At 41.9% G+C, this 23,982-nt stretch overlaps 1 protein-coding gene across 2 annotated transcripts in view; it reads left to right on the top strand.

Annotated features, from left to right (window-relative positions):
- pacsin3 (protein kinase C and casein kinase substrate in neurons 3) overlaps positions 1-23,698 on the top strand; it is a 32,248-nt gene extending 8,550 nt beyond the window's left edge. For both annotated transcript variants that reach the window (XM_083998918.1, XM_083998919.1), the window contains exons 2-10: positions 6,502-6,602; positions 7,507-7,663; positions 8,312-8,547; positions 9,259-9,414; positions 11,154-11,329; positions 13,508-13,628; positions 17,492-17,634; positions 18,693-18,862; positions 21,111-23,698. In XM_083998918.1, coding sequence (XP_083855044.1) covers positions 6,549-6,602; positions 7,507-7,663; positions 8,312-8,547; positions 9,259-9,414; positions 11,154-11,329; positions 13,508-13,628; positions 17,492-17,634; positions 18,693-18,862; positions 21,111-21,226 — 1,329 coding nt within the window. In that variant the 5' untranslated portion in view covers positions 6,502-6,548 and the 3' untranslated portion in view covers positions 21,227-23,698. The remainder of the gene's footprint in view (positions 1-6,501; positions 6,603-7,506; positions 7,664-8,311; positions 8,548-9,258; positions 9,415-11,153; positions 11,330-13,507; positions 13,629-17,491; positions 17,635-18,692; positions 18,863-21,110) is intronic.
- Positions 23,699-23,982: the final 284 nt, after the last annotated feature.

Genomic DNA, 23,982 nt, shown 5'->3' with positions numbered 1-23,982 from the left:
AGTTTTATCCAAGCAGAGCCAGATCATTTAAGTTTAGTAAGATTATGATTAGTTTTGTGTCGGCCTCTTCTGCTCTTGCTGGAAGGTGACATCCCTATACTTAAACAAGCTGTGATTTAAACATGAAGCTGTAGAAGTGACACAACCAGAGTTCTGTTATTAGTGTCATTTTATGAGTTATTTATTACGCTAAAGTCCTCACATCTGTTTTCTGTGATTTGAGCCTCACATGCTCTTTAAGTTGTTATAATGCTGTGTTATCAAACGTCCTTGTCCTCTTTTTCCTGCTGTGTCTCTTAAGCTTATAAACGTCTGTCTCTGCCTCAAACACAAAGGAGGTGAGCGACACTCGACTCATCCCCATACGTTTGTGATCTCCTGCACCCCGCCTCTTACCCGTCACAAACTTCAGCCTCTCCCTCCTCGTCTTTCAGTCTGCTGGCCTCGCTCCCTCCATCACTTTCACCCTCCTCTAATAGTGAATGGAAATGACACCAGAGGTTGTTTGGACACGATACACAGAGCAGTGATCAGGGGTCGCCTGATAGGACATTTTATAAACCATTGTAAATGCAGAAGTTCGATAGTGGCCAAATGTTTTTTTTAGGATAGTGGCCAAATGGGACTGGTTGTCAAAAAGTCAAAAAAACGTTGGTACAGGAGACGTTTGTCACGCAACAGCTGTTGTCAAAGATGTAAACAGGAGTACAGGATGGATTCTGTTGTGGATTTGTGTTGTGGATTTGTTCTGTGTGTGACAAGTTGTGTGACAAGTTGTGTTTCACCAGCTCTTCAACTTGTTCTTGTACTACTATGTTTTTTTGTTTCATAGGCTATTGGCCAGTTAATTTGCTATGGGCTTTTTCCTGCTCCCAACTATCTATCGTTAACCCATCAGCCATTCAAAAATCAAAATTGTTCGACCTCTAACGGTGAAGGAAAAAAATGTATTGTTGGTTGAGAATAGGCTTATGGACAGAAAAGCTCTACTACAGCTGAGCTATCAATGCATCTGCTCCTTGTTCTTGTCTCTGAGGATGCTTCTTTATGACTCTGGTAGCTACCTGGCAGACACTTTTCTCACAGTGACTGTCTCATAATCCATTCATGTCTCCACGGCTCCAGCAGATCCCTGACCTCCAGAACAGTCTGACGTCTCGGATAGTGTCTATGAACTTGGGTTCAATCCCCTCATGCAATCAGTGAGCAGGGCAATGTAAACACACACACAGACCATCTGCTCATGGTGACCCTCCTCAGGCCGGTGGTCTGTCACCCCTCACTAAAAACACTCAACTGTGATTATATAATGGTTAGTATGCATTTGAATGTACACATTTGATTATCTCTATGTAATGATATGGACTAAGTATCAAGAAGTTCTGGCGGATTTAATAATCTGATTTGAGCTTTTATAACAAGAACTGATGAGAACACTTTTTTGTACCCTCAAACTTTGCAGGTGAACTGCAAACTGTCTGGGTGTAATGGTAATTCCTTTGAGATTGCGTGAGAAATTAAATTAAAAACATTTTTTGCAAAGCTAATTGCCTTCCTGAAGGCACTTTTGAGGTTTTTTTTTTCTGATTCCTCTCTTCAGATTGCACAGACAGTAGTATGATTTATAATGATCAAGGAGCTGGGAATTATAAACACAGGTCCAACTGCTCTGTGTCTGAATGTGCAAAAATAACTCAGAATTAGAAATATGTTATTATGTTATTAAACAGAACAAAAACACCATATTGAAAGTATAACAAATACATTCTGACAATAATAAATAATGTAGTATTTACACAAGTAATTACATGCCATTTATGCTCAGTTTATACAGATTTAAATATGTACCTTTTCAGATTTTTGCACAGTTGTGAATGATTGGGTAGGAGAAAACTGTTGAGGGGTCATTTTTAGACGGAGGAGTCAGTCCGTCAATTGAAATCTGGATGCATATAATAATGAATAATGATAATGAAGTATATCATCTTGCTTATAGCACCCCAAATGATCATGTTGTCACAGCCCTTTGGGATGTGTATTGTGTCTCCAGATTGTGTTGATGTTATCATTGTGAGCTCATTGAGAGCTGCTTGTATAAGTCCTGCGTTCTTTACATTTAAGATAAGAATTAAAATGTTAGGTAGGATCAGGCTGAGAATTGACAGTTATTCAGAAGTGAAGATTAAGAGGATCGGGCCTCAGCGACTAGCACAGTGTTGTTTGTGTCTGAATGTGGTCGACTGTCCCAGTTGTGTAACATGTTACTAAGTAAAACCCTCTCTCTGTTGACCGGTATTTTCAGAGTCTGACTCTGCACACCTCCTGCAGGTATTCTGTAGAAATAATACAAGTGTGAGCAGCCAAATGGGCATACTTTCAATGAGCCGCGCCCAGATACTCACACACACTCATCCACACACACACACATGCACATGCAGCTGCTGTCCTGAAGGATATAAGAGCAGTAATTAGCAATCCACAGTGAAGTCAGTTTTCTCATTCTCTCTCATGTTCCAGCACGTCGGTGTCAGATGCTTCTGCTGTCAGCATACTTAGCGCTTACTTGAGACACACACACTCACACACGCACGTGCGGTCAGTCATCCTCCTGTTGCTTCCACCTGCACTTCATAGTCTGTACAGTGCGGGGAGGAAATTAGAGCTGGGCCGACGGTCTGAGGAGGATTAGACGGCTGCCATGTCTGAGAGGCATGATGTTGTGTTGTAAACTGTCGGTGTTCAGCTAATCATGAACGTTATTCGTCTCCTCAGACACCCGCACACACACACCTACACACACACACACACACACATTGTTAGCAAGTAAGTAGCACAAGTAGCTGCACGTTGTGTTGCAGAGTTCAGACTCACTCCCACGTTGCTCCCTGCAGAGCTCACCAAGGCTACTGTACTGTTGTGCACTGCATTTAGTCTAACAGCAGGCTGCTCCCAGTGCAGAGATCAGCGGCTGTTATTTTGGGAGACAACTGGTTATTTACAGTGAGAGAGGACGTTGGGAAACACAGGGAGGAGGAGGAGGAGGAGGAGGAGGAGGAGGAGGAGGAGGAGGAACAACCAGGAACTTCTCACAGTCGTGTTCAACGAAGCCCGACTATAGAGCAGTCTTGTACAGAGGCAAATCAAACTGCAGCTCTGTTAAATCACACATCATAGTCCTGATTCTAAAGATTTCACTTTTAGAGAACAGGCACCTGAAGTTCTTGTTGTTTTCACCCAGGTCCTCAAATTCAAATTGCATTTGTTCATTTTGTATATTTTTAGAGAGATTCTTCATTCACAGTAGCAGCAGCCGATCCCAATGACCATGTACAAAGCTTTAAACTGCATCTTTTCCACTTTTAACTTTAATTTGGCACCTGCTTTGGCATCATAGGAATAATGCATTTAGTTTATACTTAACCTATTAATAGTGTGTACTTGTTTGTTGCCGAGCAGATGAGCCCATATGGTTCAGCAGGGCTCTGGTTCACTGTAGATGGAGGCTGAGCTGCACCGGAGCTGTGGCATGTTTTCCTCCCAGGTTGTTGTGTCTGCCCCAGGAAGTTGTCCGGCCTTGAAGCAGGGGATTTTTGCCCAGAGGGAGGAGGCACTGAGGAAGTGGATGTACGCAAGTCAGGTCACGGTGAACTGTTGACAGAGTTCATCGGCAGGTTCACGGCAGAGCTGAGCCGAAGAAGTCAGGTCAGGTTGGAGCTAGGCTTGTCACGATGGCAGCATTTCAGTAGTTGATACAGATGTTGGTGAATTTTCACGATTCTCGATACGCAAAAAACAGAACCCATGCACTTCTAAAGTCCCTGCTTTATTAAAAAACAGGTTCAATGTGCAGTGGATTTTATTTATGGGAAAAAAAATTCAAGTATCCACTGTGCTTCAACAACTTCTCAAACTGCACAAAATTTAAAGAGGAGGCAGCAACATAAAGTTAAGAACATTGTTATAACGGTAACTATGACTCAAACGGAAAGTAATGTAGTCATTGCTTTTATCCTACATGTAATTAAACAAGAGAACTGTTGTTCTGGTAAATTAACTTTTAGGATGTTTTCACAGATGTGAATATGATGCGTTTCATTTTTCAGCTGGTAGGGTTCAGATTCACACACATTTGTTTTCACTGTGGTCCAAACGCTACACCACTGGCAAATGTTTCCATGACAACTGTACGGGAAAACACACATGGTACGTCATGTTTGCATGAGCTCAAACTTTTGCGTACACCAGGCAGTAAGAGCAGGTTGAGGTCCAACTGCGTTCACGTAACAAACTGACCGCAAGTTCAACTGTAGCCACAACAAGACCAAGCGTCTGCTCAAACTCACGCGTGTATAATGCCAGTCCGCCAGTCCGCCAGTCCACGTCCTGCTAAGTTGTATATCTGGTTCTCATGACAACCAAAGTTGGAGCTGAACTCAATTTCAGGACATGTTCTGGAGAAAAAAAATCAGGACCCAAAAGGGAGAAATTCATACTATTTTTACGTCCTGTATGTTTTGATTTTTGGTTTCATGTCTGCAGCGTCTTCCTGTGAATCTGTGGAGAGGGAAGGCTCTGAGCCTCTCTTCTGATTGGCTGACTATTTTTCAAGTGATTCAATTAAAGTAAAGCAGATTTCATTTAAAACGCTCAGAGAAACCAAATCCTGTAGGTGTTGGATGGTGGATCCAGGTGGGCGGGGCTTGTTGACTGCTTTGTTGTGGCATCACAAAGTCACAGAAGTCCTGACAGCTGGTTTTAAGGCTGAGCTTCTGAATACAGGCTGTGTGCATTTCTCTGTGGACTGAGGCTTTCATACTTTCACAGTATAGATATAAAATCAGCCTCTAATGTACCTTTTATACTGTATGTAGCATTAAGGTGGTTCATAATCACAGATGGTGTTGTCTTCTGGTCCTATCCTCTGCCTCTTTCTGCCTCAGCTTTAAGACATTAGACAGTTAGAAACAGATTTGTATCTGTGAGTTATTCTCAGAGATGATTCTGTACAAATGTTTGTGCATCTTTTTCTCCAATGAATGAGATCCATTGTGTATGTTCAGGACTCGCTGACACAGATTCCTACCTCAGTAATGGAGCGGATGTGTCTGACAGGGTATCAGTGTTTGTTCTCACACACACACACACACACAGGCCAGTGGTGTGCAGAGGGAGAGCTGGGCAGTGACGTGGCGAACAGCTCTGTGGGCAGCCGAGCGTTGGTGAAAACTCAGTGTCGGCTGACGTGGAGCTGCAGATTTTGCCTGAGGCTGAAACTCCAGAGGAGGGAGACACAGATATTTCTATATCGTCTTCTAGGGGAACTCCTAATCCCTCTGCATACTGTGGTTGTGTTGATATTTTGTTATGTTAAAATTTCGTATTAACTATGTGTAGATTTACTGTATGTAACACAGTTTCAACGGCTTTCAGCACACCATTACAAACCTTAACTTTCACCTGAACACCAGTAAAACAAAATGTATTGTCTTCAATCATAATCTACCTCAGTCTGATTGCACGCTGAAAATCTCCTGTTTAAACAGCACAGAGTTACAATTCACTATCACCTACAAATATTTGGGTATCTGGCTCGACAGCTCCCTCCCCTTTAACATGCACATCAACACCTCTCCAAAATCAAATCCAGGATCGGCTTCATGTACCGCAATAAATCATCTTTCACCCACTCTGCAAAATACTTACTAGTTAAAATGACAATCTTTCCAATCCTGGATTATGGCGATGTAATCTACAGAACTGCTTCCAAACACCTTCTCAAAAAACTAGACACTATCCACCATCCGCTTTGTCACCGGTGCCCCTTTCAGTACCCACCATTGCAATCTCTACTTCCTTGTCAACTGGCCATCGCTCCATTATCACAGATTGATTCATTGGTACCAGTTTATCTACAAAACTGTAACTGCCTAGCAAAACCCCTGTCTATCTCCACTCTCTACTCAACTTCCATAACAATGACCACAGTCTACGCTCCAGTAACCTCATAAACCTGCTCACCCCTAGAGACCATACTTATTTTGTAGCCTATTTGTATTTGATATGTTGGTTGCCTTTGGCCCAGGTCATCATTGTAAATGAGAACTAGTTCTCAATTGATTTACCTGGATAAATTGATCAGCATTGATCTGTGATGTGTGACAGCTCAAAGTCATGAAGAATCACACTGACAAACTTCTTTCATGGAAACTCAGATGGATATCGATGTCAAGTATGTTTCACAAATTATAATGGGCAGGAACTTGCTAACTGTGGCAACTACCACTGCCTTTTTTTCCTTTTATTATTAAGACCAAACTGTGTAGGTGCTTCGTAGACGTATTTTAATGTACAGAATAGATGGCATCAGCAAATCCCTAGGAAATTATGTGGAAAACAAAGAAAACACTCAAGTTAAGGGTTGCTCTGGATCAACACAAATGCCAGTAATGTGACCAGAAACCAGTGTGTGAAATGCTTCTCTTTCTCTCTCTCTCTCTTCAGTCTTTTCTGTAGCCGCCATCATTCCGTGCTGTAAGGCCGACCCCAAAATGTCTTCCAATGGAGACCTCAGCGACCTGGGGAGCTCTGACAGCTTCTGGGAGGTACAGTCTACCAATACACACACACACATGCCCATACACACTTCTCACCTGATTTAAATGTTTGGGTTAGAGGTCAGTCTAGACACCCAAAGTCAGTTTCTAAATAAGCTAAAGACAGCAGATTTGAAGACGTCACATACTGCGGTTGTCTCACCTGAGCCCTGTGCGACAAAGTTTAACAAAGTCAGGATAACTTTAGTCTTCTGGATTTACTGAACCTAACACTGTCTATCCTGGTAACCCTGGAGTTTCCTCTCCAGCTATTGGCAGGTTCACAGGAAAGAGGCGGAGCTGTTAATTATAAGCAACATCGGCAGAACCATGAATAAAGTTGTCTTTGATGTGTGAACATTTTTCAGTTACAACAGGGTAAAACGTAAACAATCTGATCACTTGATTACAGTAAAAGAATCAGTCATGATGATGAACAAACTCTTATAAACATGTGATCTGTGGGATCAGATTGGTCAGTAATTTGACTGTTGACAGGTTTTAATCTGACCCTCCGAAGTAAACCTCCTCCCGGGTTCATCATCAGTTACCATGGTGATTTACCTTGGTACTTTGCTATCATAACACAAAAAACAGTGTTACGTTGATAACCTTAAATCCGGACACATAACGGCAATAGAAGAACCAGACGGAGAGCAGCTCACTCTGCTGTCAGATACAGCACCGTGTTGGTGTGCACTGTTGAGCCAGACACACAGACTCGTAATGAGTCCCTGCTGACAGGCTGTCGGCTTCACATCCCTCCATCTGGAAAAAATACACACCTCCAACTCCCCGCTCTCAGTCCTGTCTGTCCTCTGTCACTCAGTCGTTTTGTTCCATGTTGTCAACGTTTAGTGGATCAGTGATGATGCAGAGACGACTGATACTGTGTTTGTGTGTGTGTGTGCAGCCAGGGAACTACAAAAGGACGGTGAAGCGGATAGACGACGGCCATCGGCTGTGTAACGAGCTGGTCAGCTGCTTCCAGGAGCGGGCCAAGATAGAGAAGAGCTACGCCCTGCAGCTGAGTGACTGGGCCAAGAGGTGGAGGGGGGTCGTGGAGAAGGGTCAGTGGATTACATCATCGGTCAATAACCATTTATACTTTATATCTGATGAGCTCAAATAAAACTTTACTAACAAACTCTCTACCCATGCTCAAATAAATTATTTTGTAATACTTAAAGATAACAATTCAGCAATCAGTCTCTGTCTCTCTCTGCTTTTCATACCAATATAATTTATGTACATATAGATTAGAAAATTAGAGAGTGATAAAGGTAAAGTAATAAAATATGTGTTGATGTAAAACCAGAGATAAAAGTAGAAATCAAATAACCAGAAATAAAAGTAGAGAAACATAAGAATAAAAGGACCAACCATTTAAACATAAATGTATAAAAAAGAGATGGACAGATCAAATTTAGCAGCCAGAGTAAAAGGTCGTCACTTTATGTAGAACATGTAGAGTTGTTTATACAGTATATTACTTACCATCTATTTTATCCTTTATTCATTAGTTTTAGTATTTAAACAGTTTATCCATCATTTAAACAAAGCTAATCTGTTTCAACCTCTGTATGCTAACTTGTCTTCACACCCCCTAAAATAAAATGCTCAGGCGTTTCAGGTAACCTTTTATACATGCACCCATGGTAGTGAATCACTGCTACAGAGAAACAGAAACCGACTTCCTGTCCACCCCTCTCCCTCAGGTCCTCAGTACGGGACACTGGAGAAGGCGTGGCACGCCTTCATGCAGGCAGCTGATCGACTCAGCGAGCTGCATCTGGAGCTGCGGGAGCATCTGGCAGGCGAGGACAGCGAGAAGGTGCGCAGCTGGCAGAAGGACGCCTTCCACAAGCAGATGATGGGCGGCTTCAGGGAGACCAAGGACGCAGACGACGGCTTCCGCAAAGCCCAGAAACCCTGGGTCCGCAAACTGAAGGAGGTGAGAGCCAATGCGGCGGTTTGTGATGGCGGTCCGTAGCATGGTGACCACAGTAAGGAGGGTTCATGGAAAAGACAAATCTATATGTTTAAAAAGAAAGCAGTGTCTGTAACATCCCCCAAATTTGCCAGATACGGTGTGACGGAGCAGGAAATACCAGGTGGAAGTAAAAACATGAATAATGGCTGCAGACAAACTTTTTGGTGCGTTCTTTCCAGGCTCTGGTGTTATGTGTTATAATGGGTAGGATGACTGGGACTCACCCGCTGTGAATGTTACCACTTGTCTGAAGACATCTGCAGTGGGAAACGTCTATTTTTAGATCACCAGGACCAAATGTTTAAAACAGGAAGTTGAAAAAAGCTAAAACATTTACTTGTTCCCAGGATTCTCTGCTTTTCTCTATTTTATACAATTACAAATGGAATATTTTTGGGTTTTGATTGTTGATCAGACAATAAAAGACATGTGGTGACATCCTCTTGGTCTGGGAAACTGTAATCAGCATTTGACCTTTTATTGAACAACAACAAATTGATTTATTAAAAAAAAAAATCAATAATTTGGAGTCATATTTGAAATAATATGAGTGGTTTTGAGTGAAGCGCCACACATCAATGAGGCAACATGATGACTGTTTAAGAAGATTCCCATGAAATAGGACCTTTATTGATTACAAATCAGACTAAATCTGTGTGTGTTTGTGTCAAGGTGGAGACCAGTAAGAAAAGCTACCATCAGGCCAGGAAGGAGGAGTGGACAGCAGCCACCAGGGAAACTCACGCCAAGGCCGACCCATCCAAGTCTCAGGAGGAAGTCCGCAAATACACGACCCGGGTGGAGCGCTGCAATCAGGAGTCTGAAAAAGTACAAAGCTTACACACACACACACACACACACACACACACACACACACACACACACACACACACACACACACACACACACACACACATACACAGTCCCATGCGGAGCTCCTCATGTAACAGTCTGGGTGTGTCATGGAGTCCAGAAAAACATACCTGTGTGTTTTTGAGTGTGAAACATGACCAGGCTTGTCCCCTCTGTTCTTTGCTCTGCACAAACCCAACTGCAGAGAAAAGGCTTCAGGTCCTGAGGAGTCAGGTGATCAGCCAAAAACAGGGAAATCCTGGGACTGATTCAGGATCAGTCGGCACACACACAGAGCTGTGCAGGACTGCAGACTTAACTTCCCACCTTTTTGTTGGTTCAGTCCATTTACTTGATTGATTTTGAAGATTTCATGCCCCTGAAATTTAATTGTCCATCAACATACAGTCTGTCAACTATCCTAAACGCGTGTGTTGTTCATTCAGTTTCTTTTAACACTGGGTAGAATATCTTGATCTTGATTTCACACAAAAATGATCAGATTTGGCTCTGATGGGTGTTGGGCTGTTGTCTGTTTGTTTTCCAAGGCCGTAAACTCTTGGTCACACAAGCACATGAAGTAAGATCTGAAAAAGCATGGACAGGTTGGAAGAAAAACTATTATTTGTCACTAGGACTGTTAGCTGCTGTAATTATGTGTAACCAATTAGATTTTTCAGCATTTTTGTTTTTGTTGTATTAGTTATAAATATTTTAGGGCAACTTAACAAGTTGAAATAGCCACACTGAGTATTTTTACAAGACCAACTAAAACCAGACTTTTGAAATCCGTGTAAACATGTTAATTAAACTGAAATCATACTCAATCAAACTTGTCAATGTCTGACTAATTCATATAAATAATGTCCAGTTCATGATGCTGCAGAAACTTCACAGGCTGCTGATTTTCTTAAAATGAGCTGAAGCATCAATGAGCTGTGTTCTCGCTCTCACCTCCGTGATGACTCGTGCCTCATGCGATGAGGTCCACTTGTGTTTATCAATCAATCAATCAATCAATCAATCAATCAATCAATCAATCAATCAATCAATCAATATCCTTTATTTAACCAGGCAAAAAAACTAATTGAGATTTAAAACCTCTTTTCCATTGTTGGACTTGGACATGTTGACCTGCAGACCTGCCCTGCTGCAGTTTAAGGCTGGCTGGGCCGCACACTAGATGATTTTTGTGCCCAGTCAGCTGAGAGCGCTGATTGTCCTAAATAACCCTAACCCTTCCTGTGAGATCTCGTGTCTGGGGAATCGTCACGGTGAAAGTGTCTTTGGTGTCACGGTATGACCGATTTGTCTAGTGTTTGTGCTCGGAGGATTATAGTGTTAAAAATGGGTCAAAACTCCTTATGTCTGTGCTCTCCCAAGTTTTTAAAATTGGTTAGAATCATCTAGTGAAGGAGTCTAAATAACTTGCTTAGACTGAATGGATTTGGACTCGGACTTGAAGGATGCTGCCGACTAACACTCCAGATGGTTCCCAGGGATGAAGAGAAATGAACATGAGCATCCATGTCAGCATTTAGGGCAGAGTCCAAATCTTCGGACATTAATCTGAATCAAGGGTGATTAAGGGTTGTGCAGTAGCTCATTGTGTGTGTGTGTGTGTGTGTGTGTGTGTGTGTGTGTGTGTGTGTGTGTGTGTGTGTGTGTGTGTGTGTGTGTGTGTGTGTGTGTGTGTGTGTGTGTGTGTGTGACAGGCGAAGGAGCGCTACACGAAGGCCCTGGAGGAGCTGAACCGCTGCAACCCTCGCTACATGGAGGACATGGAGCAGGTGTTCGACCTCACCCAGGAGGCTGAGCGTAAGAGGCTACGCTTCTTCAAAGACGTCCTGCTGGACATCCACACACACCTCGACCTGTCAGTCAAACAGGGGTAAGAGACGTGGGCACGCGTACACACACACACACACACATTCTGAGGAGGCGGAGGCTCATTAGATGATTGATGATCCATGAGTCAGGCTGAAGGCATGCAGCAGTCTAACAGTGTACAAACGTGTGTGTATGTACACAGGAGTTAATGGACAACAGCAAAGAGTTTTTTATTAACCACTGACCTTTCATTTTGTTTAAATAAGCCACTGTTTCCATGGTAACGTGGGTTGGTTAAGTCCAAGAAGATCTTTGTCCAAATATTGAACAAATTCACCTGATGGGATTTTTACCATTTTTCTTCTTTAGTTTAAACCCTGGTTCCGCTTTAGAAATCAAAGTTCTGGGTTCAGACCAGGCAGTGAGATAATGACAGACCATCTGCCCTCCTACAGGGACCTCGGTTCAAACCCACAGACCGGACTCTCATGCTGAGCTCAACCCGAACAAACTCTACACACTGTAGTTCATGGAGTCTCTTATTACCTGCAGTGAATCACCAGGCACAAGGGCGTTAATGAGCAGTGCTGCCTCCATGTTGGAGGCTTCAGTCTCCTTAAAGTGAAGCTTCACATTATCGCACGTCTCGTCATACAGTTCTCATCTACAATGTTCACTCACAGTATTTATCACTGAAGTTGTTCTTGGCTCGCTTTTAAACACGATTGAGTGATACTGTAAGGAGCAATATCCACCGATTGTTAAGTCAAAAAATGAAGCTGGAGAGTATCACAGTGGGACTGAGCTTCTATCAGACTTGTGTCATTTTTATTACTAAATTCTCTCTTTTCCCCATTGGAGCCTCATAGTGAAACACAAACACTGCATGGGAAAGGACAAGGAGGGAATCTGACGCTAAATAGTTTCTAACTTTGAAAGAAAAGCAGCATGATTTAACTAACTCAGGCTGCTAAAATAATTATTTCAAATATGGAAAGGAAGACTGCTGGTGTCAGAAACAGCAGATGAAAACAGAGAGGATGAGTTGGCTGAAGCCCTTGAATAATCTCTTAGCGGCCAGGTGAATGCAGTCAGATGTGCAGGGGGCGAAAACTGGAGCCAATCATTTATATAAGGAAAAGAAAGGAAGCGAGGAAGGTGAAGAAAACAGAGGACAATCACAGAACAGTGACAACTATAAATGTAAATAAAATCCAGAGTTTTTAAGGAATCATTGCTGATGCTCATAAAGCTTCTGGCAATGGATGGACGGCTCCGAGGTTATCTATCATATCATCTCTGAGTGTAAACAAACCAACCAAGAGCTGATAATACCTACACTACTACCTACTACAAAATATGAATCATACAATAGTGTTATCTGGATTTCCACCTTTTAAATGGAGATGGAGCACTTTAAAGGCCCAGCCCACAGAATACATACAGGGTGACCAGGAACCTGCTGCACTAAATAAAACACACAGGAAATGAGCCGCGCCGTTGTGTCCGAGGCAGGATGTGACAAACACCACAATTATTATTTTTTTTTTGCACAGTTAACACAATGATTACATATAAACAAAAAAAAACCCTTTATCGCTAACAATTTTTTAACGTTTGGTCTGTTATATTGGCGTTCGGCCCAAACCCACAGTTTGAATCAGTTGCCGGTCTGGTGTCCAAGTCTGTTCCCCATCACAGGGCTGTGCTCACACCACTGTTCAACCATGGTGAATGCTGTGGGTAAAACACTTTTTAACATGATTAGTTTTTATTTCATGGATGAATTAATCTAGAATCAAATAGATAAATTCATGCTGTCAGATGTTTTTTCCACATTAATAGGAAAAGAGTGAAGTGTATTTCAGCTTTTTATTCCCAAATGCACCATCACACCAGGGGGAACACATCCTGACACATTCTTGATACACACACAGTGAGTTTGTGAATACAAGGCTGGAATTCACAGGTCTTAATGTTTTAGGTAGAAAAGTCAGGGCTATAAATTTGCCAGAGTGATGATGTTCTTTTCCTACAGAACTGAGGGGAAACTGTACAGCACATGTTTCCTCTAGCGGAAAAAAGAACAGATACAGTGCAGACTTGATGTTATGAACCATCCAAGACAGCTGTCGATACCATGCAACATAAATAGAAGCTTTAATAACAGAATTTATAGGGGTCAGAGGGGTAGGAGGCGGGTTTGGATGTGATGATTGACAGTCTCTGTGTCCAACAGGTTCAAAGACTTGTACCAGGACCTGGGTCAGACCATCCGAGCAACCAATGACACCGATGATCTCAGATGGTGGAGGAACACCCATGGGCCGGGCATGAGCATGAACTGGCCACAGTTTGAGGTGTGGACGGAGCGCACGCACGCACACACTCACTTTTGAACAGCTGCTGCACAGAGCTCTTGTTTTCATTGAAAAAATGAATGAAGGAAGGAAGCACATACAGTAAACAACTTGTGTGCACGCGCGAGCGTGTGTTTGGATTCCTACATTCCTGACCCCACTCAGAGTGCACAGTCACACAACAAGGCTTTCACTGGGAGCCTGTTGAATATTCAGTTTGTGTCTGTCCGACACACACACATACAGCTTTATCTAGTTGTTAGTGGATACAGATTTCTCCAGCAGACGGGCCAGCAAGGACAAACAAATATTTACAGATATGAAAAAACAGACAGCAGGGTCTGGGAGACAGAGGAGCAGATACGGTTGTCCTCACAGAGTTGAAAGCCGTTGTGTGCCATTGTTTTTTTCCTCTATAGAGTTTTATTCATGTCCCTTTTAGGGCCCGAGCGACGACGAGCGTTGGCAAAGGCCCTATTGAAATTGCTATGTTTCTTATTATCTTCTTTTTTTCAAAAAATGAAATATTCTCTCTAAATCCATTCAAAAAACAAGATTTATGTGGGTTTTGTGCCAAACTATATCTTAGCTAAGCAGCTTCTTAAGTCTTTATCGTGAACACATGAGAACAGCATTGTTGAGCTGTTCCTCTAAAAATTGTGCTGTTCACCCTGTGATAGAGAAACAATGGACACATAAATCTATTTAGTCTTTTTTCCCTCTCTGATGTTTAGCCAAACAAAGACATTGTTCATTACTGCCACCATCTGGTCATGAGTGACATTATAACATTTGATAGCATGTTAGATCATTTATTAGATGTGCAGAAGACAATTCTCTATTACTTATATATTTGCCCCATGTTTATATAATTGTACAAATAAATACTGTATAGTATATCCAATCATTATTAATAACTATTAATTGCTAATTATGCTAGTTAGTGCAGCTCCGGGCTCTCTGTGGTCAACACACAGGTGTGCTGGTTGTTTCAGAGATTTGGCTAACATCTCTGCTACACAGGGGTTTCAGCTGTGATGGTTGAAAACCAATCTGAGACATGAAGACTAAACACTTTGAAATGTGTTTCCACATTGTGCTTGCGTGTCCAACCTGAGGGTAAAAGCAGAAAAAGAATAAGATGAGCATCAACCCGTCTGCCTCAGGATAAGTTCAGTCATGTCCATGGAAATTTAGTGAATCCAGTCTGATGGTGACGTAACAAGTGTTAACGGTTACTCAGATGTGAACACGCCTGCCTTACTCTGTCTAATTCTCTCTCTCTAAGATACTATTGTCTACTATTGTATCTGTTTAACCACAAAATGACCTGTGTGGATTTTGATTTAAACAGGAAACAGTTTGTTTTTTTGCAGCAATTAATGTTTCTAAATGAAAACTGACTTACAGTAATCATTACATTAAAGGAAGTTATGTCCTGATAATGCAAAGGTCCTCAGAGCATCAAATTGTTATTCTATTGCCTTATAATGAATTATATAGATATTTTCTCATACTCTATTATCTACATTATTAATTATGACTTCTAAACTTAATTCTCATGTACAGTTTTGTGCTGGTTTAAAAAAAGACACATCAGCCTTTCACAGCTAGTAATTATTGATTAATGCTTCTCCCACCAATGTGAGATGGCAATAGACATGACACACTGGCAGATGTAGCTGGACCGGCTAACCTGCTAATCTAAACTCATAACAAACTTCGGCTGGCTTCAGCAAAAGGCTGTCCCAGTGCCTGCTGGGTAAAGAGATCCACAGCATAACGAGATTAAGCTCAATAATATGGAGCTACTAAAGTGTCACTATACACTGCTGCGTCTGAGAAAACGCTGGAGCACGTAACATAAAAATCTTTATTTTTCTTATTTTACTGTGGACGCTGTATTGTTCTGTTTTCTGTCTGTGAGATCTGCAGCCTCAATTATCAGGTCAGGGTAGATACAATTATGTGTGTGTGCGTGAGTTTGTGGATCATCAAGTTTCCAATGATACAAAGGAGTTGACACATTAGACTGAGGCATGTGCAGTAAGTGGACCACTAGTCTGTTTGAAGATCTCAGATGTTTTTCAGCTCCATCTGTCAACGTCTGACACCTCGCCATCACACTGAACAGTGCTTAAGTCAATATGACTTCAGCCATGTTTGAACACAGCCTGTCGAGTGGCAGCATGCTGCTGCGGAGGCTTTTTCAGTGTGAGAACTGACAGTGCTTCTCATTTACACTGAATCGGCTGCAGAAAATGATCCAAGACCAATACACGACGAGGGTTTAACCAGACAAAGATTTTGTCATGAGGAAGTTACCGCCTCCGCTTGTTTGTAGAGCAAAGCTGAAAAGAAATGACATATTCAGCTGTTTGTGTACCTGTTATTAACTGGTGGGAGGAGGAGGATACTAGGAACACCTCTCGGTATCAGACAATACAGTTCAGCCGGAGAAACCAGGTCCTCCTCAACCTGTGTAATATCACTTGTGTCGGTTATATTGTCCAGCTGATTTCCAGGAATCCTTCCTCATGAAAGTTTCATGATTTTTACTGGGAACTGTAAAGTGTTTTCCTGACAAGGACCCAGTCGCTACCATGGTCGCTACACCACAGGTTCTCCATGAGGAGAGATTATCTGATTAGATGTGGGAGCACGTTTCTGTAGAAATTAATGAGAAAACACTGATTTCCCAGGAATCGCTTTAACACCTAAACACTGTAAACTGACACCATCTTGATAGCAGATGTGTTGGTCTGAGAGATATCTGCTGGTTAACAAGCAAATCGAATGAATTAGGAGGGGATACAATTTTGTTGTGAACAGTACACAAAAAGTAGAAACTTGGAAGATGTTCTGAACAGATTTAGGTGTCTTGCAGCATAAACTTATATATTTATGAAGGAAAACTTAAAAAAAAAAAAAAACTACTAGTATGTGGGGGGGGTTTCATGAAAGAAGAATCCATGTGTTTCTATGTAGTGACGCTGAGTCTTTGCTGTAAAGACTGAAGAGGATTCAGCTTCTCCTGGTTTTCCAAAATTGAAAAATGAGAGGGAGGGAGAGAGAAACAGAGAGAGAGAAATGTTGGCAGAAAGAAAGAAATCTCCTCTGTCCTCTGAGGAATCTCCCAGCGTTCCCACAGCACTGCTGACACGCAAACAGAGAGCCATTGTGCCAACACACACACACACACACACACAGGTTTGTCTCTCTATACGTGTGAGGACTTTCTTCATTCATAACTTCATAAAACCTCAGAAGTTGAAGCTTTTGAAAAAAATATGGAGAAAGGAAACCTGTTCCTTTCCGAGAGGTGCACACACTGCACACTGAGTGGGTGGTGTTGGTTCTAAATCTGCGAGGACATCTAGTACACGCACACACAGACACATACACACACTGACAGTTTGGAGTTTGCTCTGTTCTGAGTGTAAATACCAGTAACTGTATCCTCAGCCACCTACTTCTGTCAGCAGGCTGTTATTACTCTGTGTGTGTGTGTGTGTGTGTGTGTGGGGAGGGGGGGTTCACTAAACAAAAAAAACATTTTCTCTATTGCCTTAACTTTAGATGTTGATGACTTTTACTTACTAGAAATTTTCAATGAAATCTGTACATTTGATTTAAATATTGAAAATTATTTTCCATTAGATCGGAAATTCTTACAACTGAATGTCAAACAGCGGAGAGCTAATTTAACAGCACCAGAAACAGTTGAATAAGTAAGAAGAAAAGCAGAAAAGTTAAGGATTGTACCTCTACGTCTAGTGATGTATAAACAAAGAGATTTCTGACATGTTTTCACGATGTAAACACAGAAGAACAGACGTTGTGGTTTGGTTGGTTGTGTGCAGGAGTGGTCTCCGGAGGCGAGCCGCTCCATCAGCAGGAAGGAGCGCAGCGGACACTCCGAGGAGAACGTGGTCACTCTCACCAATATCGTCTCCTCAGGCGGAGATGACGTCCCGCCAAGTCCCATCACCATGGACACCGGCAGGTAAGAGGACACGATGTCTGCATCAGCATCAAAAGCACGCTCACTGATGTTTTATTGTCTGACCGGATTCCACAGTGTGTCTTCTCATCATTCATATGTTGTTGGCTGTTGAGTCCACACCAAAGACAACGCTGTGTGTGTGTCTGTGTGTGTGTTAGATAGAGGCAGTATGTAGTCTAGTTTGTTACCATGTTGTCACCCTTAGGGGTTCACATCCTGCACATAACACACTCTAATTAGTAACTAGAAAGCTGTGTGTGTGTGTGTGTGTGTGTGTGTGTGTGTTTGTGATTAGATTCAGACACTGTGTTCACACTCCCCTAACACGATGTTTCTTCAAAAGCGGCATTGTAACTCACTCCCTCAGTTCTGAACAGTCGCTGTAAACCTTGAAAACACTTTGAAAACGTCCACATTTTGTTTTTTTTTAATGAATTGAAGAATGAGAGCAGTGGTCTCTTCTGACCTGAGGGACATTTCTGTTTGAGGGGAAGCACTAACACATCCTGGTGCAGGTGAGAAAAAGCTACAAACTAAGAGAGCGAAGGGTCATCCAAGACCACAAAGGAACTGGGCTCCAATTTGATTGGATTTGTGCTTTTAAAATGATCATATTGGTGAGGATCCTTATTTAGTTTCCAGGATACAAATGTCTGACGGTTTGCAAAGATGGCCACACGTTTAGTTTTTGTGTGCCTTGATTTGATTTTTAGAGTGATAACTGAAGTGTGTGTGAGATGCAGCGTGGATACAATAACAACATATAATGCCTCACATACATAACTGTGTCATCTGAAATGTTTCCTGGATGTGTTCATCCTAACATTATTCATGATGGAAAACAAAGCAGGTGCCAGGACTGAGCCTTGTTATGTGGTACACCTCTAGACTTTGCTAAATAACACTGTGTTATGTTGCTGTTGTTTCTGTACCACATACATACATTCTCTACTCCTGCTGCCTTTTCTTTCTCAAGTGTAATTTGTGAGTTAATCAGTGATTCCCCTACTCCCCGGGTCTTGCTGATGGCAATTAATCCCTCCTCTCTCCTCTCTCAGGGTGAAAGATTATTCATCAGACTGGTCGGATGAGGAAAGTCCTAAGAAGGTGCTGGCCGTGAACGGCGTGGGGGAAGGGGAGGACGAGGAGGAGCAGGTAGAGGGGGTGCGAGTCCGAGCGCTCTATGATTACATGGGCCAGGAGTCCGATGAGCTCAGCTTTAAAGCAGGTATTAACCCTTACTAATGCTCAGAGATGGGAGGCATCACAGGGCGGGGGGTTGGTGGGCTGACAGGATTTATTCTTGTGATCATAAATTGTTTTTTAATGAAAAGTTAAAAAAATCCCTTGTTAAGTTTTCAGCTGCAATGAGACAAAAATAAATGATGTTTGATGTTTGTTTCCATAACAGAGACTCAAAAATAATGAAGTCAGATTAATAGCATCATAACATCCCCTTTCAAAGGTAACTTGAATCATCCATTTGAACAGAGATAAATGTCATTTCAAATGGCAAAATAATAAGATCAGTATTTGCAGTATTTTTTGTATATAAAACCTTGAAAAGTTTCATAGAGAAAATGTAACACATGACCATGAAGAAACACTTAATGTGGTCATAATGAGATGATTTAAAAACCATAAAAAACATCTGTGGGGCACTGCAGTGGCTTTGTCCTAACTGCAGTGCAGTTTGCACATTTTGATTAAATTGTATGAGCTCATATTATCACACCATATTCATATCTCAGAGCCTTCTTTTCTTCTGGGTCACCTGTGATGCCTCGTCCTAACACATTTATACAAACACTCATGTCGATCACAAAGTTTCAGCCATGAGTCTTGGTGGTTTACAGCAGCGGGAAACAACACCCACGCTCAGATTGCATGTCATTCACTTTTTTTGCATTAATGATTCTGAGTCACAGAAACGCAGCAGCTTCTGTAAAATGAACTGATAAGACTGTTTTATACCTTTAAAAACTGAGGATTTCATTTCTGTGACCTGAACTGAATCATCATTGCAACAGATTCACACATACACTTGGATATAAAATGCAAGGCTCTGTCTTTACACCTCACTGCTTGACCTGTGCAGCTGTGACAGATGTGAAGCTCGAGCAGCTTGACATCATCTTCTGTTGCTGATTAATTCTGTGTGGAAATAAAAGCATTTCCAACTCCAATGATTGTTTAATCAGGAGGACAAACAGTTGGGTCATGCTTTTATTATGATTTAATATTAGCTTTTCCAGTTTTCCTGGAAACCTCATCTTTATTAAATACTTCACTGTCTCACTTCTTGTTGGAAATGAAATCTTTTCTGACTGGTTTTATTCTCCTGTTGATTTCACATCTGTGAAAATGTTGAGATGCTGCTGTGTGGCTCATTACAATTTGAGAGATTATTAGAGAATAATCTGTTGCCAAACTCATCAGTCACTCAGGTACGGGAAATCAACTGATGAAATTAACTAAAAGTGAGAGTGAGATAAGACAGGTTTGATGATTTGTGGATGTATTTGTTGTGTGTTTCTCTCTCTCTCTGTTGTGAACAGTTTCTGTGTGTTTGCAATTTACTTATACCTGAAAGTTTCTTATTTATGGGTTCATAAGTTGTTTTTCACTGTGTTTATTGACTTGTTGTGGGAGAGAGAACGTTGGACAATAAGGTCCCGTTCTGGTGAGAGGTGGCTGGTCAATAATGGTACAATAAAGAAACTGATTTTTAACAATAAATGGTTTACAGAGTTCAGAATTACACCCACATTTCTGTCAGATTTATATCTAAATCTGCACCAAACTGTACACACTCATAGATCTGAACAGAGCAGAGACCATGAGGATGTGTACTATCACCTTCCAGCCTTCCTCACCTCAGTTAGCCTGGATCATCGTGTCGGAGCTTTAGTCCGTCCTCTGCAGGTGGTCTGGCTCCATGGGGGGGGCAGAAGGGCACCGAGCTAATGGGACCTGATGGGACCACGGAGGGGAGACACATTTGTTTGGACAAGCTAAGCCCAGCTCAGCTCTGCTTAGCCTGAACCAGGTCCCATGGCTGCTCACCCCCATGCTACATGACAGAGCTCCCCAGACTCCCAGAAAGTTTGATTGGCATTTAATTATATTACATTTTTGATTAAAGATGTCTAATGCATAAAAAAACACTCCTCACATTTAGCTTCTTGTTGATCATTTCAATGATGTGGTATAGTGACATTGATTATTGTTGAAAGTTACTGCTACCTACTGTTGTAATGAAGATAAATGCTGGTTGCAATCTCACAGACCTTGACACTACTTTGCTGTTGGTTTTCTGTATTTATTTCTTGAAACATGAAAAACAGAAGCAAGTGAACAAATAAATTCAATATAAACCAAAGTAATCCAGTTTCTGAATCTGGTGCAGGTTATCACAGGCTGCTTTGATAATCTCCTTTGTGTAACCATGACATGTTCCTTGTGTTTCCCTCCAGGTGAGGAGCTGCTGAAGCTGGGCGAGGAGGACGACCAGGGCTGGTGTAAAGGGCAGCTGAGCAGCGGCCAGGTCGGCCTCTACCCCGCCAACTACGTCCAGGTCGTCACATCCTGATGTCCCGCCCCTTGTGGTCATCCAGCCAATGGTACAACTACCCTCAAGATGCCAGGACCAATCAAAAGCTATTAGTTCTGACACGTAGACTCACTCACAGTCAGTTTTTTTTTTCTTCTTTTTTTTTCGATTACTGACTGAAAAACTCGACACAGAGTTTGTTTTGTTTTTTCATGCTGTTTTTGTGAAAGGCTTTTCACTCAGCCACAGTTGATTGAAAGAAGCTTCACAGGCAAAGACAAATCTCCTGCAGCCTGTGACCACAAACATGAACAGACCGTAAACTGTAGAGAATCACGGATCTAAGTTCTGTGACAATTCTTACGGGTCGTGGGTTTTGGTTTCCCGCTCACTGCCGTCTTTTGAGTTACTATAGTCAGAAAGTCCACGGTTAATCGAAGACAACAAGATGGGATAAGCAAGGAGTAACCTCACCGTCATTCAAATATCAAATCAAATAAACCCAAACATGCTTCTTTTTAAAGGAATAGTTTGACATTCTGGAAAATATGTGTATTAACTGTCATTAACTCTTCATTTTCAACAGCACTCTGTTAGCTATAGGGCTAAAAACAGCCTGGCTTTCTAAAGGTAACACCCGTCTCAGTTACACATCAAATGTGGTTTGATTCATCTGTACAAAAAGACAAATTATTGCTTTAATATCTCAGTTTTTTGTGACAGTTTTCGAAATCTGCAGGTGCTGGTGGACGGATTTTGATACCTCTGGACAAAGCCAGGCTGTTTCCAGTTTTTATGTTAAGCCGAGCTAGCAGGCTTCTGGCTGTTATCTTACATGAGATATGAGAGCAGTGTTGATGCAAGTCAGTAAGTGTATTTACCTAAATGTTAAACTGTTCTTTAAGCCTTAGTATACTCACCATGAAGAGAAGTGAACTTAATTTCTTATGTTGAAAACAGATCAGAGAGGTTTGGACTTTTTTCTGTAGATTTTGGTCTTTTTTTTTTTTTTTTTTACTTTACTTGGATCTAGTTGGAGGTTTCTGCCGCTGGAGGCATCATCATCCTCTCCGATCAGCTGTAGCGGTCGCTACATGGATCGACATGATGAAAAGACTGTGGCTGAATCCGAATGTCTACCTGCAGGATGCACGGACTTGAGTTGAACATTATGCGATGTGTTCACTGTCATCATGTGAAGTCTGCGAGGATGGGACAGCCTTAAGTCTGTGTCACCTGTAACTGGAGAGGATCAAAACTGCAACAGTGCACACACACTGATGGCTCAGTGCACTGCAACCTCAGAAAACAAAGACACAAATGTTCAGAAAACAACTTCATCAATTTGCACAACAGAAGTGTTTCAGTGATACACGTGTCTGCGGTGCTTTTGTTCAATGCTTCTTGAGTTTGGCAGCTCCCTGTTAGTGGTGTTTGAAAATAAGATGAGTTTAACAAACAGGTGAATTTAAAGCATGTCTGTGTATTTGCAGGTGTTGTAAGTTTCGTACTGCGTGCAGGAAATTGTTTTCTGAATTTGTGGCGCACTTGTGGCGTGTGTTTCTTTGGTTGCAGTGAATTGAGCTCTCAAGGCCACTGTAGTCATCCACACTACAGGCTTCCATCAATCAAGGACAAATATTCTGTATCATAATGTGGCCCCAGGGAATACTTAAAAAAATCTTGTCCATATTGCAATGAATTGTAGGTAATGCAGTCAGTGAATGTCTTCAGAAAGTCTCTGAGGCTCCTGGGGGACTGGTTGGACTATGGCCCTCAGACTTCTTGTGTACACAGCTGTAAATGTGCAGATGTGGTGACGTCCAAACATCTGGATTCGGCCCGTCAGTGCCTTAGTCGACGAGGCCAGACACATGCAGCGCCGCCCTGCTGTCTAACTGAGGAATCACAGGCGACAACCTGCTGATGCTGAACCGGCAGACCTCCTGTTAGTTTGGACTTTGTGCAGGCAGCAGCTGATCACAGCTTCTCCAAGTCATTTACACTTTGCTTTGGTTATCTCATAGATTTTTTTAGGTGTTACACTGAATTCACTCTTTCCTTTGTTGATTATTTCTTAATGTGATAGCTGTATGTTAATATTGAGTCAACTGATTTTCAATATGGATGATGTGATTTTTTTTTAAGAATAGCATTTTTACAGTCAAATCAATGACTTTGTAATTTATTTTCTTTTAATTTAGCACACATTGTTCATTTGAACTAGACGCTCTGAAGCAGGCAGAGTGAATTGACTGTTAGATTTGGCTCATCTAACCTGTGGGACCTGTCTGGTTTTGGGTTTACATGTTAAAGTTTGTGGTTTGTGTGTGAGGGAGCGTCCTCTGCTCTGCTGGTCCGAGTGTTGCTACAGCTAACCCAAGTAGATGTCCAAATAAGAAGAGGTGATAGAGAAATTAATGCTGCTGCTCCTTTTGATCTTTGCTTTTTCTTTCCAAAATCATGTACAGCTCATACAGTGGGAGGCAATAATAAAGACCTTTCTACAGAGGGGCATTTTGCAGACTTTGTTTTCAAATCTCACTCAGCTCGGCCTCTGCTTTTCAGTTGCAGGACAAATGCAGGATGGAGCTCGTTAACATGTTGCTACACACAATCAGACTAACACAGGAGATGATCATGTGTCTGATCAGCTCTGTCTTTATGATGAGTGACTCTTGACCTTAAGATCGAGGGTTTGATTCCCGTGTTACAGCCACAGATTTAAAGGTCCAGTGTGTAAAATGAGGGGAGAACAGTGACATCTAGCATACCGATTCTATTATTTGTCTATT

The sequence above is a fragment of the Trachurus trachurus genome (assembly GCF_905171665.1).
Source record: "Trachurus trachurus genome assembly, chromosome: 3".
In the NCBI taxonomy this organism is placed as follows: Eukaryota; Metazoa; Chordata; class Actinopteri; order Carangiformes; family Carangidae; genus Trachurus; species Trachurus trachurus.
This window is presented reverse-complemented; position numbering and strand designations above follow the sequence as displayed.